The sequence below is a fragment of the Mobula hypostoma genome, chromosome 14, assembly GCF_963921235.1.
Source record: "Mobula hypostoma chromosome 14, sMobHyp1.1, whole genome shotgun sequence".
Classification (NCBI taxonomy): domain Eukaryota; kingdom Metazoa; phylum Chordata; class Chondrichthyes; order Myliobatiformes; family Myliobatidae; genus Mobula; species Mobula hypostoma.
Genome location: NC_086110.1, coordinates 28,218,110 through 28,231,736, shown reverse-complemented (window position 1 = coordinate 28,231,736; position 13,627 = coordinate 28,218,110). Strand labels below are relative to the sequence as shown.

At 41.2% G+C, this 13,627-nt stretch overlaps 1 protein-coding gene across 7 annotated transcripts in view; it reads right to left on the bottom strand.

Moving 5' to 3' along the window:
* Positions 1-13,627, bottom strand: part of rpgrip1l (RPGRIP1 like) — a 194,637-nt gene that overhangs the window by 149,476 nt on the left and 31,534 nt on the right. For all 7 annotated transcript variants that reach the window (XM_063066857.1, XM_063066856.1, XM_063066855.1 and 4 more), the window contains one exon: positions 5,478-5,622. In XM_063066857.1, coding sequence (XP_062922927.1) covers positions 5,478-5,622 — 145 coding nt within the window. The remainder of the gene's footprint in view (positions 1-5,477; positions 5,623-13,627) is intronic.

Genomic DNA, 13,627 nt, shown 5'->3' with positions numbered 1-13,627 from the left:
AGATGGGATGCTATGTTGAAGTTATATAAAACATTGGTGTGCCTAATTTGGAGTATTGTGTGCAGTTTTTGTCACCTACCAACAGAAAAGATGTTCGTAAGGTTGAACGAGTACAGAGAAAATTGACAAGGATGTTGCAGGGTCTGGAGAATCTGAGTTATAAGGAAAGATTGAATAGGTTAGGACTTAATTCCTTGGAACATGGAAGGTTGACAGGAGATTTGATAGAGGTATACAAAATTATGAGAGGTATAGACAAGAGTAAATACAAGCAGACTTTTTCGTCTGAGGGTGGGACAACTGCAGATCATGGGTCAAGGGTGGAAGGTGAAAAGTTTAAGGGGAAACCTTCACTCAGAGGGTTGTGAGAGTGTGGAACAAGTTCCAAATGCAAGTGGTGTATGCGAGCTCAATTTCAAAGTTTAAGAGAAGTTTGGATAGGTACATGGATAGTAGGGGTATGGAGGGCTATGGTCGATAAGAGTAGCCAGTTTACATGGTTTGGCACAGACTAGTTGGGGCAACTGGCCTCTTTCTGTGTTGTACTTCCCTATGACTCTATGACTATGACTTTTATTTTAGATGCTAATGCTTACGCCAAATCATTGAATTCCATTCAATTGTTTCTTTGAGTTTCCTGCATACAGAAGTAAATTCCAGGCACAAATATATTTTATTTAATTGAACCTGGCTGTCATTGACGAAGGTAGCTATCCTTGAGAAGATAGTGGAGAGGTGTTTTCTTGAACGGCAGTGCCAGGTGTTTGGCACAGTGATTAAGATAGAATGACAGTATCTATCCTATCCACAAGGTGGCAGTGTTCTTCAAAGTGAATGAAGTTGGGTGTGGCTAATCAGTGATTGGTGCAATTTGCCCTTTGGGAGGAATACAATGCTAAAGTGAATATTTAAAGTGATGGCTGAGGTGTTAATCACATAATCTGGTTTGTTCTGCATTGCCACTGGCACTTCTGCTGGCAGATTGTTTCACACTCACACCACCCTCTCAGTGAAGAGGTGTCCCCTCAGATTCCTCTTAAGTATTTCACTTTTCACCTTATACCTAGTTCTAGCCTGAACTTCTCTTTGAGGGGAAACAGACTGCATGCATTCACCCCATTTATACCTGTTATAATTTTGTATACCGCTATACGATCTCTCCTCCTAAACTTCAGAAAATAAAGGTCTTTACCTATTCAACCTTTCCCTATTACTCAGGCCCTCTAGTCCCGGCAACATCCTTGTGAATATTGTCTCCACAGTTTCAAGCTTATTGATATCTTTCCTGTAGGTTGGTGATCAGAACTGTACACAATACTCTAAATTCAACCGGATCAATGTCTTATACAACTTCCACATAAACATCTTAACTCCTTTACTCAATGCCTGGATTTATGAAGGCTAATGTGTTAAGTGCTCTCTATCTGCCTGTGATGCCACTTTCAAGGAATTATGGATCTGAATTCTCAGGTTCCTTTTTTCTACTGTAATGCTCAGAAACCTATCATGTAAGTATTACCTTGGTTTGTCTTCTCAAAGTGTAACACCTCACACTTGTCTGTATTAAATTCCATCTGCCATTTTTCAGCCCATTATTCCGCCTAGTCCATACCCGCCCCTATACTCCAAATCTTGGTGTTACCTGAAAATTTGCTGATCCAGTTTACATTACCATCTAAATCATTAATATAAATGATGTACAATGGACCCAACACCTATCTCCGTGGCAATACAACACTAGTCACAGGCCTTCAGTCAGAGAGCTAACCATTACTACCACTCTCTGACTTCTAAGCCAATGTTGTATCCAATTGTCTACTTTACCCTGAGTGCAAAATGACTTGACTTTCTGGGCCACACATGTGATGCAAATGTAACTTGCAATTTATCAGCTCACATCTGATGTTTAATGTCTTCTTGAATATGGACGACTTCAATTTCAAAAGTATTCCAGTGGAATAGAGCCCTGGACAATAATCAGAGAACATTCCTATTCTGGTCTTATGATGGAAGGGGTATTTCATGATCCAGCTGATGATAATTGGTATTTCACTTCTATGTGCATCTGGTGCTGCTCCTGCAATGCTCAAATGCACTCTTCATTAAATCAAGTCGACTTTTAAGATAGCAATGTAAGTTATATGGGTGTTACACTATGCTGTGAGGTAACAGATTTTGGTGAAATAAAATTCTCCTGCTGGTCCATTGTGCCTCATTGATCCCTGCATTTAAGTGATATTATCTATTTCATATCTAGTTGAACCCAGATAGTGGCAGTGTTGCATCATGATCAAGAATGCTTTTAGTATGAAGAAGTGAAATTACAACCACAAGATTGTACAGTTGGAGGCTGGTGACAATGCAGTCACGAAGGTTTTTTACCCCACACTCTTGTTCTTTCTTCATCTGCTACGGTCTCAGTCTTGCAGCTATTACCATCACAACTTAAAATCACGGTTTAATATGATGTACTACTGGGTATTGAAATCCCCACCCAGAAAATTTTATTTATTTATTTAGAGAAATAGTGTGGAACAGGCCCTTCAAGCCGTACTGCCCTGCAACACACCTTTTTAACCTTAGCCTAATCACAGGACAATTTACCACCTGACCTACTTGTCGGTATAGTGAGAGGAAACGGGAACATCTGAAAGAAACCAACGCGCTCACGGGAAGGATGTACAAACTTCTTATAGAGGATGCTGGAATTGAACTGCAAACTCCAATGCATTGAGCTATAATACTGTTGCACTAACCAGTATGCTACTGTGGTGCCCCATGTATACTTTCTGTGCCCTTATTAATCTTGGTGCTTCTTCCAAGTGGTGTTCAACATGATTCATTAGCTGAGAGCAGAAATAACCTATGCCTCTAGTCCACTCTGTCATTAAAGAACATGACCCATTCTATTGCTGAATTCAATTCTTCAATATGATTTCTGTATTGATTCTCTTTGTGTTCTAAGATCCATTAATATTTTCCACAACTTAGCATCTGTAGAGTAGAAACTTCCAATCCTATGAATAAGGACATATATCTTCATCTCCATCCTGAATAGCAAACCCCTTATTTGGAGTTCCAGCTGGAGTATTATCTCGGCATCAATAATGTCAAGTTCTGACTGAATTTTGTCTCTCAGTGAAATCTTGTATTTCTTTTAAACTCCAGTGAGAAGTTCTCATAAAATAATCCCTTTATCCTATGAACCTACATTGGACTAACTCCAAGTACAGTGGATCCGGTTAATTGGGCCATCAGTTAAATGGGGAAGTTGCTTATTTGAGACAGCTCTTAGAGAACAAAAACTAATCAAGAAAATATCTGGGATTCCTTTCATTTATTTGGGTCACTATGCTGCTTAATTGGGACAGAAGATTGTTGCTGAACAGTTTCTAACTAGCATCAGTCACATCCACTTGTGTGGCTGTTGCACACTACACTGTGCTTGAGTGGGAAGTTTTTAAATAGAGTCAGTTACAAGTGTTTGTGCACAAAAAGCAATGATTTTTGTCACTGATAGCTGGTGAGAAATAAGCAGTAAGACAACACAGAACCATTTTGTTAACTGCACTCAGGCTTGGAGATGCTAGAAACAGCTGCAAGTGAAAATGAAGCGATTTTACTAATTCAACAAGTTAGGGACTATGAAGAATTTGAAGGTATCGACAATCATCTTGAATCCTCTTCTTCATGTGCCTTGCGCTTTACACACTTGGGCGATCATAACCTTCCACATCAAACGATCCCACGCAGCATCAATGATATCTCGCACACTTAGATCTGTTAGTTCTTTCACAGTGACCATATATTTTCTTCTTTGCCTTTCTTGAATGTTACAATTAAAATGAAGATACAATCATTGAAAGCATTGAATGATAGTAGTCCATTATCCGCACTAGGTGTCTGTACTGATTTTGTTTATTTACAGTCAATCAGAAGAACAGAGCAGCGTACATTGGATGAATTCCTCTGTCAGTATTACTAGGAACCAATACACAGTTTTATAGTATTATAGTAGTATTGGTAATGCTCTAATTTGTTCTGTACTTCATTTAAATATGTAACTTGTTACTCAGTTTAACAGTAGTTTGTCTTTTTTATACCGTTTTAATTATTTCCATGAAACTTCGGCCAGCTGTGGCAGCTGCTTAATTGGGCTAAAGTGTACTGGTCCCAATGTGTCCAATTAACTGGAATCTACTGTATATCTTTCCATGGGAATTGGAGACCAAAACTGGACAGTACTCCAGGTATGGTCTCAAAAAAGCTTTGCATAATTGCAGCAAAACGTCGTATCAGAGACTGATAGATAATGTACCTTCCCAAATTGTTTAATACCATAAGACATAGGAGCAGAATTCAGCCACTTGGCTCATTGAGTCCATTCTGCCATTGTATCATGGTTGATTTATTACCCTCATCTTCATACAAGACCATAAAACATAATACACCGTATTTTATGCATATTTGTGAGCTAGTAATTTCTATGGTAGAGTATTAGATGGTAATCTGCAGCTTTGCCTGCTCTGATTTTACTTGATGACCTGAGAATGTATTGACTCAGAATCAATGGTGAGGAAACAGTGGCATCTGCTCCCAAATGTGTACTCATGTACTTCCTCAACAGAGCCTCTAGTGAGGGTATTATCCTCCTGAATGAATGGTGATGAAAGAATCTGTGATTTTGGCTGACGAATGGTACAAATGAGTAAGTCAAGAGTGTTGTTGACACGTCTGTAGGATTGCTATCCCAGTTTAGGTTGAGGAGTGTTTTGCTGGGTTGTAACGGTTTTATTGTAACCGCTACCTAAGATGATGCTTGGTAGTTTCTCCAGTTTTACTCATTATTGCAATTTTGGACAATTAAGTGGCAATTCCTAGGAGTGTTAAGAGCTAACAAAACACCAGTGGATTTGATTTGACACAAGAAAGCCTTATCAGAAAAAAAATGGCTCATTTTTATTGCTATAGGGCATCATTGAACTATAGCCATAGTTTCATAGTCACAAGCTTTTAATTTCACATTGAGGCAATCTATAGACTTTAAACTGTTATTACCAAAGTGGTACTTAGACTTGTGTCTCTAAATTATTAGTCCAGGTCTCTGAATTACTGATCTAGCAGCATAAGCAATGCTACCTAACATGACAGGCTCAATACTCTCATATGAATTCTAGTAACTTGGGTAGGGCACTGGTTAGAAATCAACCCTCAACTCCCCATACCTAAATAAGTGATAGTATGCCCTTTAAAGCTGGTTATTAGGGAAAGACAATTACCAGCTTTCACAAAAATTAAAAACATAGGAAAGTTCAAAAAAAGGATTATATAATGAAAATCTTCACTTGAAAGAATGTAGTATATAATACAATGGAATTCATAAGCATGCAAATACTTCCATAATATTTGTTAAATATCAAATGGTACAGAAAACAGTTTTTTAATTATTAACAGATTAATGTAATAGGAATGCTAACCTTTTAATTTTATCTTCTTGTTTTCGTGCATGTTGTTTCAGTAAAAGGTTTTCATCATGGAACCGAAGAAAGCGATCCTCCAGCTCTTCGCGAGAGATACGAGACACTGCTTGGCGAGCTCTAGTGTTCTGGGTACTAAGTAAATCTGTGTTGAGGATAGATTGAGGCAGATATCATAAAAACATAGTTATTACATCGTGTACAATAGGTAGATAATTTAACAAAAAGGCTCACTTTAAATATTTCAAAATAAACTACTGTACTTTCTAACTGAAATACTCCTAAGAGAGTATGTATTTGTTAGTAGCAGGCTATGATTTCTGTGATAATTAAAATAACACATAATAAATAATCACAGCTGAACAAATAACTGTAGTTGTTTACTGTGTATTATTTCAATTAAGCAACATGGGAATGCACAACAAAATGCCCTGATGGACAATTTGAATATTGTTCATTAGAAGAAGGATGCACAAAATGTTAATTGCCATCCATTGATATACTAGAAAGCAAAGTAGTTATTAGTTGTACATTCTAAGCTGGTTTCATAAATCTTCCAAAATTAACTCACTGTAAGTCGCATGCAAAACTCATTACATCTTCTATGATTTAATTTTGAAAATGAGATTAAGAACTTTAACATCAATATTCTAACATAGGTCAAGCTGGTGTCAAAACACTTTAGTGATCAAAATACTGTCACATCTGGGAATATTATTAGGAAATATGTGGGGTTACTGTTCATGAGGCTTTCTGTTAAAAGGAAAAGGAGATTTGGAAAGAATCAGTAAACAGCAGTAGCCTTTTCAGTACAGGTAGTGTAGAAGTAATTTGGTATAGGGCAGGGGTCCCCAACCTTTTTTGCACTGCGGACCGGTTTAATATTGACAATATTCTTGCGGACCGGCCGACCCGGGTGGGGGGGGGGAGGGGGCGGGGGCTAGGGTTGCCAACGGACAAGAGTAGCAGTCAAATACGTTGTGTTTACCCCGAAAAAGACTACAATGACCATGAAGCCTTGCATGGGCACCAGTGCACATGCGCGTCGTGACCTGCCGATTTTTTTCCCCCTGCAAATCCTTTTTGGCGATTCTGTTCGGGGGGGGGGTGGTATTAATCACGACCGGAATATAGGTGATAAGTGGCTAATACACTCAATTTTGTTTCTAAAAGGGTTTATCTAACGAATTTAATATTAAACACACAGCGCATATGTTCCTCGCATGAATATAGTGATAAGTCAATTATCCGGGGACGACAGGGAGCTTGAAGTAAGTGTTGAACGAACTTCCAGTAGAAGTGGCAGAAGCAGGTTCGATCTTATCATTTAAAGAAAAATTGGATAGGTATATGGACAGGAAAGGAATGGAGGGTTATGGGCTGAGTGCAGGTCGGCGGGACTAGGTGAGAGTAGCGTTCGGCACAGACTAGAAGGGCAGAGATGGCCTGTTTCAGTGCTGTAATTGTTATATGATTATATAAGTCAATAGCATCATAACATTTTAAGTAACGTTTGGATATTAAACACACAGCGCATATTTTCCCCATATGGGCATATAAAATCAGTGCAACACACCAATATCGCTGAATCAGTGGGAGCCCTGGGCTTGTTTCCCTGCAACAAGACGGTGCCATCAAGGGGTGATGGGAGACAGCGATACTCGAAGGGGGTTCATTATGTCCAGTCTAATCCGCAATTTAGTTTTCCTTGCATTCATTGCAGAAAACTCCGCTTCGCAGAAAAATGTTGAAAATGGAAGCAATGTTTTCAGTGCTTTCGTGGCTGTCTCAGGATATTTAGCCCTGACTTTGATCCAGAACGCCGGCAGAGATGTTAAGTCAAACATACTTTTCAGCCTGCCGTCATTTGCAAGCTCGAGGAGTTGATCTCTTTCCCGCGTTGACATGGATGACGCGCGGGTAATGACCTCGCATGAGTAATGGCTCAACAGTGGCTGTGACCGGGAATGAGGGAAGGTGCAGCTGACTCATATCGCCAAATCATATCATTTCCTTGCGGCCCAGTAGCACATGCTTTGCGGCCCAGTACCAGTCCGCGGCCCGGTGGTTGGGGACCACTGGTATAGGATACTTCCATCTTCCACCAACCATATTACCAACAAAATCCTACCATTTCCTTAAACTTACTCCTAATGACACCTTTTAATTTATCTCCTAATCTCAAAAGCATGTCCCCTGGTGTTTGACATAGAAACCATAGTCTAAGATCCTTGCATCTTAAATTTTAAAATCCTCTATCACGTTTCCCCTCAGCTTCCAAGTTCATCCAACCTTTCCTTATAGCTCATAACTTCTAATTCAGGCAGCATCCTGGTAATTCTCTTCTGCAGTCTCCACATGCTTCCTATAATGATGACCAGAATGGCACACAATGCTCCACGTGTGACCTGACTGAAGTTTTATACAGCTACTGCTTTACTAACACTCAACACCCCTACCAATACTACTACTACTACTACTACGTCGACTCAGGCCTAGGGGCTGGTGTCGGGCATGATGGTGGACTCTCCACTTCTCCCTCTCCCTCATCAGTGTGTTCAGTTCATCTACATTAGCCGCGCCGCTGTCTTCTAGGAGAGTGTTGACCATAGTCTTGGGAGGGCACCCAGGGTTCATCCTCCCGTGCTTGTGCTCCCATATGATGACTAGGCTGGCAGGTAGCTCGGGGTGGTGTAGACAGTGCCCTGCTAGTTGCAGTCTTCTCGCCTCAATTTTAGTGGAGAGCATCGGTAGGTTGTTATAGAGCTCAACGTTTGTCATGTGCTGTTGCCAGCTCACATCAAGAGCCATCCAGAGCATTCGTGTCCAGCAATCATCTGGAGACCTTCACATCGTCTTGGTGCGTGTCCACGTCTCGCATCCGCACGTGAGAATGGACTCTATGACTGCTATGAAAATCCTCTTTTTAAGCCCTCTGGTCAGGTTTGACTTCCAGATTTCCTTCATGTTGTTCATTGCCCTCCATGCCAGCACCTTCCGTATCTTTATGTCCTTCTCCGAACTCATCATTCTTGACCCGAGGTACTTGTAGTCAAAGGCTTTCTTAATGGTATCATTCTCTACGGTCTTGAGAGTACCTTCGTCGCAGTTAAACGCCATGTACTCTGTCTTTTTAGCGTTTAGGTGAACTCCAACTTTATTGCATTCTATTTCCACTTTTGTCAGTAGCTGCTGTGCTTCCTCCATCTGGACGATGTCATCTGCAAAATCGAGATCTGTGAGTGTAGCTGGCCTGACCCTTTTGGTTCGCCCTGGTTTTATGGTAAAACCAAACTTGTCATGATCCTTGGTAGCTTGACGCAGAGCATAATCAAGGACGATTATAAAGATGTAAGGAGCAAATATGCTTTCTTTACTACTGTATCCACTTGCACAGCTACTTTCAGTGAACTATGGACCTGGACCCCAACATCCCTCTGTACCTCTGTCCCTCTCTGTTCTGGCTGGCCTAAGAATTCCTGAAAACCACTCCATCCTTCATTTTCTTGACCAAATGTTTTTATTTTGGATTCCAGAAATCTTCATAAGTATGAGACTGCTGGCAACCCCATTCTTAATTGGCTGTTGCTTTTAGGTGGGACTACTGCTAAAATGCAACGAAATAAAATTCCAGTTATCTCTGGTGGCAAGTAGGTGTTTGTATCTTGCTTCCCTCTTACAAACGATTCTTGTGCTTTCATACATGGTGCCCCTGAGCTTACCCAAGCAGTGGATATTTTTCCCTGTGCCTAATTGCACTGGTTCTGGAACAGTCAGTGTTGTACACCATTTACTGCTCTTAGTTCTCCTCTCACTTTACTTTCACTCATTTCTGCGACTTTATTCATTTTAACACTAATCATATTACATACCAATTGGCTTCCCAGGCATAACTGCAAAATAACCTTGACGAAACTATTACACTCTGTTCAACTTGGGTACACTTTCCTCTGAGTTACTATGGTTCTACATAATTGCCCAAATTTGTGGATTTTTCATTCCAATACCTATGCCCATCAATCTGCCTCTGATTCCTTTATGTCTGTTTATATCTGCATTATATAGCCTTGTTGAATTGTCTAACCTTGCTTCATAGCTGACTATATCCTGGAGAGCAAGAACTCAAATTCCTTTATTCTCTCTAATGCTGGGATGCATTGAGATTCTCATTTCAAAAGACTCAACATTTTAACATGTTAACAATGTACTTTCTTCAAAATGCCTCAAGCTGACATCCAACATTAAGGATCCTCACCATCCAGGAGATGCCCTCTTCTCATTGCTAACATTAGGGAGGAGGAACAGGAGCCAGAAAACATACACTCAATATTTTAGGAACAGCTTCTTCCCCTCCACCATCAGATTTCTGAACAGTTGATGAACACTACCATTTAGCTATTTAGCACTTGGTATTTATATTTTACTATATTTATAATCGTACCTTAAAGTGTTTTTTTATGTATTGCATTGTACTGTTACCACAAAATTACAAATTTCATGATAAAGCTGAGTATTTCCAGCATCTTATGATGATAATAAACCTGATTCTTATTCTAATAATCTGAATTAACTACAGATGATTGAATACTTTGTAATGATATAATAAAATGTTATCCTTCTGTGTCAAACCTAGTAAGGAACTGTATTCAAATTTCTATCCCCCTTAACAATAAGTATTCCTGCTTGAGTACTGTTGGGGGGGGGAGATGGGCTACCTGGGGGGAAGCAACTATGGTCGTGCCTCTGGCACAGAGTCTGGCCCTGTGGCTCAGAATAATAGGGAAAGCAAGAGGATAGCAGCAATGACAGGGGACTCTATAGTTACGGGGTCAGACAGGCAATTCTGTGGACGTAGGAAAGAAACGCGGATGGTAGTTTGCCTCCCAGATGCCAGGGTCCGGGGTGTTTCTGATCACATCCACGATATCTTGGAGTGGGGAGGAGAACAGCCAGAGGTCATGGTACGTATTGGCACCAATGACATAGGTCGGAAAAGGGAGGAGGTCCTGAAAACAGACCACAGGGAGTTAGGACAGAAGTTGAGAAGCAGGACCTCAAAGGTAGTAATCTCGGGATTACTGTCTGTGTCACGTGACAGTGAGTATAGGAATCGAATGAGATGGAGGATAAGTGCATGGCTGAAGGATTGGAGCAAGGGGCAGGGATTCAGATATCTGGATCACTGGGACCTCTTCTAGGGCAGGTGTGACAAAAAGGACGGGTTGCACTTGAATCCAAGGGGGACCAATATCCTGGCGGGAAGGTTTGCTAAGGCTACTGGGGAGAGTTTAAACTAGAATTGCTGGGGGGTGGGAACTGAACTGAAGTGACAGAGGAAAGAGAGGTTGGCTCACAAATAGAGAAAGCTTGGAGACAGTGCAAAAGGGAGGATAGGCAGGTGATAGAGAAGGGACACGTTCAGACCAATGGTTTGAGATGTGTCTATTTTAATGCTAGGAGAATTACGAATCAAGTGGATGAGCTTAGAACGTGGACCAGCACTTGGAGCTATGATGTTGTGGCCATTACAGAGAATTGGATGGTGCAGGGGTAGGAATGGCTACTTCAAGTGCCAGGCTTTAGATGTTTCAGAAAGGATAGGGAGTTTCAGAAAGAGGTGGGGTGTGGCACTGTTGATCAGAGATAGTGTCACAGCTGCAGAAAAGGAGGAAGTCATGGAGGGGTTGTCTACAGAGTCTCTGTGGGTGGAAGTTAGGAATAGGCAGGGGTCAATAACTCTACTGGGTGTTTTTTATAGACCACCCAAGAGTAACAGGGACATCGAGGATCAGATAGGGAGACAGATTCTGGAAAGGAGTAATAATAACAGGGTTGTTGTGGTGGGAGATTTTAATTTCCAAATATTGAATAATAATAATAGGCAACTCCCTAGAATGAGCAGTTTAGATGGGGTAGAGTTTGTTAGGTGTGTTCAGGAAGGTTTCTTGACACAATATGTAGATAAGCGTACAAGAGAAGAGGCTGTACTTGATATGGTATTGGGAAATGAACCTGGTCAGGTGTCAGGTCTCTCAGTGGTCACAATTCTATCTCCTTTACCATAGCATTGGAGAGGAATAGGAACAGACAAGTTAGGGAAACGTTTAACTAGATTAAGGGGAAATATGAGGCTATCAGGCAGCAACTTGGAAGCATAAATTGGAAACAGATGTTCTCATGGAAACGTATGGAAGAAATGTGGCAAATGTTCAGGGGATATTTCCTTGGGATTCTCAGTGGGTACGTTCCAATGAGACATGGAAAGTATGGTAGGGTACAAGATCTGTGGTGTACAAAGGTTGTTGTAAATCTAGTCAAGAAGAAAGGAAGAGCTTACGAAAGGTTCAAAAAACTAGGTAATGATAGGAATCTAGAAGATTATAAGGCTAGCCGGAAGGAGCTTAAGAATGAAATTAGGAGAGCCAGAAGGAGCCATGAGAAGACCTTGGCGGACAGGATTAAGGAAAACCCCAAGGCATTCTACAAATATGTGAAGAGCAAGAGGATAAGACGTAAGAGAATAGGACCAATCAAGTGTAACAGTGGAAAAGTGTGTATGGAACCGGAGGAAATAGCGGAGGTACTTAATGAATACTTTGCTTCAGTATTCATTACGGAAAAGGGTCTTGGCGATTGTAGGGATGACTTGCAGTAGACTGAAAAGTGTGGAGAGGCATAATATAATTAGGAATAGTCAGCATGGCTTTGTCAAAGGCAGGTTGTGCCTTATGAGCCTGGTTGAATTTTTTGAGGATGTGACTAAACACATTGATGAGGGTAGAGCCGTAGATGTAGTGTATATGGATTTTAGCAAGGCATTTGATAAGGTACCCCATGAAAGGCTTATTGAGAAAGTAAGGAGGCATGGGATCCAAGGGGACATTACTTTGTGGATCCAGAACAGGTTTGCCCACAGAAGGCAAAGAGTGGTTGTAGACGGGTCATATTCTGCATGGAGGCCGGTGACCAGTGGTGTGCCTCAGGGATCTGTTCTGGGACCGGTACACTTTGCGATTCTTATAAATGACCTGGATGAGGAAGTGGAGGGATGGATTAGTAAATTTGCTGATGACACAAAGGTCGGGGGTATTGTGGATAATGTTGAGGGCTGTCAGAGGTTACGATGGGACATTAATAGGATGTAAAACTGGGCTAAGAAGTGGCAGATGGAGTTCAACCCAAATAAGTGTGAAGTGGTTCATTTTGGTAGGGCAAATATAACGGCAGAATATAGCATTAATAGAAAGACTCTTGGCAGTGTGGAGGATTAGAGGGATCTTGGGGTCCGAATCCATAAGACACTCAAAGCTGCTGTGCAGGTTGACTCTGTGGTTAAGGAGGCATACGGTGCATTGGCCTTCATCAATCGTGGGATTGAGTGTAAGAGCCGAGAGGTAATGTTGTAGCCAGATAGGACCCTGGTCAGACCCCACTTGGAGTACTGTGCTCAATTCTGGTCACCTCACTACAAGAAGGACGTGGAAACCATAGAAAGGGTGCAGAGGAGATTTATAAGGATGTTGCCTGGATTGGGGAGCATGCCTTATGAGAATAGGTTGAGTGAACTTGACATTTTCTCCTTGGAGCGATGGAGGATGAGAGGTGACCTGATAGAGGTGTACAAGATAATGAGAGGCATTGATCGTGTGGATAGTCAGAGGCTTTTCCACAGAGCTGCAATGGCTAGCATGAGAGGGCATAGTTTTAAGGTGTTTGGAAGTAGATACAGAGGAGATGTCAGGGTTAAGTTGTTTTTTTTTAAAACGCAGAGAGTGTTGAGTGCGTGGAATGGGCTGCCAGGGGTGGCAGTGGAGGCGGAGGCGGAAACTATAGGGTCTTTTAAGAGACTCCTGGATGGCTACATGGAGCTCAGAAAAATAGAGGGCTATGGGTAAGGCCTAGGTAGTTCTAAGGTAGGGACATGTTCGACACAATTTTGTGGGCCGAAGGGCCTGTATTGTGCTGTAGGTTTTCTTTGTTTCTATCTATTCAAATTCATCAGAGCTCACATTCTGGCTGGCAAACAAAGTGCATGCATGTGCATACAAAATTTAAAAAAATTTCCTTAAACTGTATCACAATGATGAACCTCCTCTAAAGATGAACTTCCATTGAGTTTAAAATCCACAATCTTTTGTGCATTCACACGT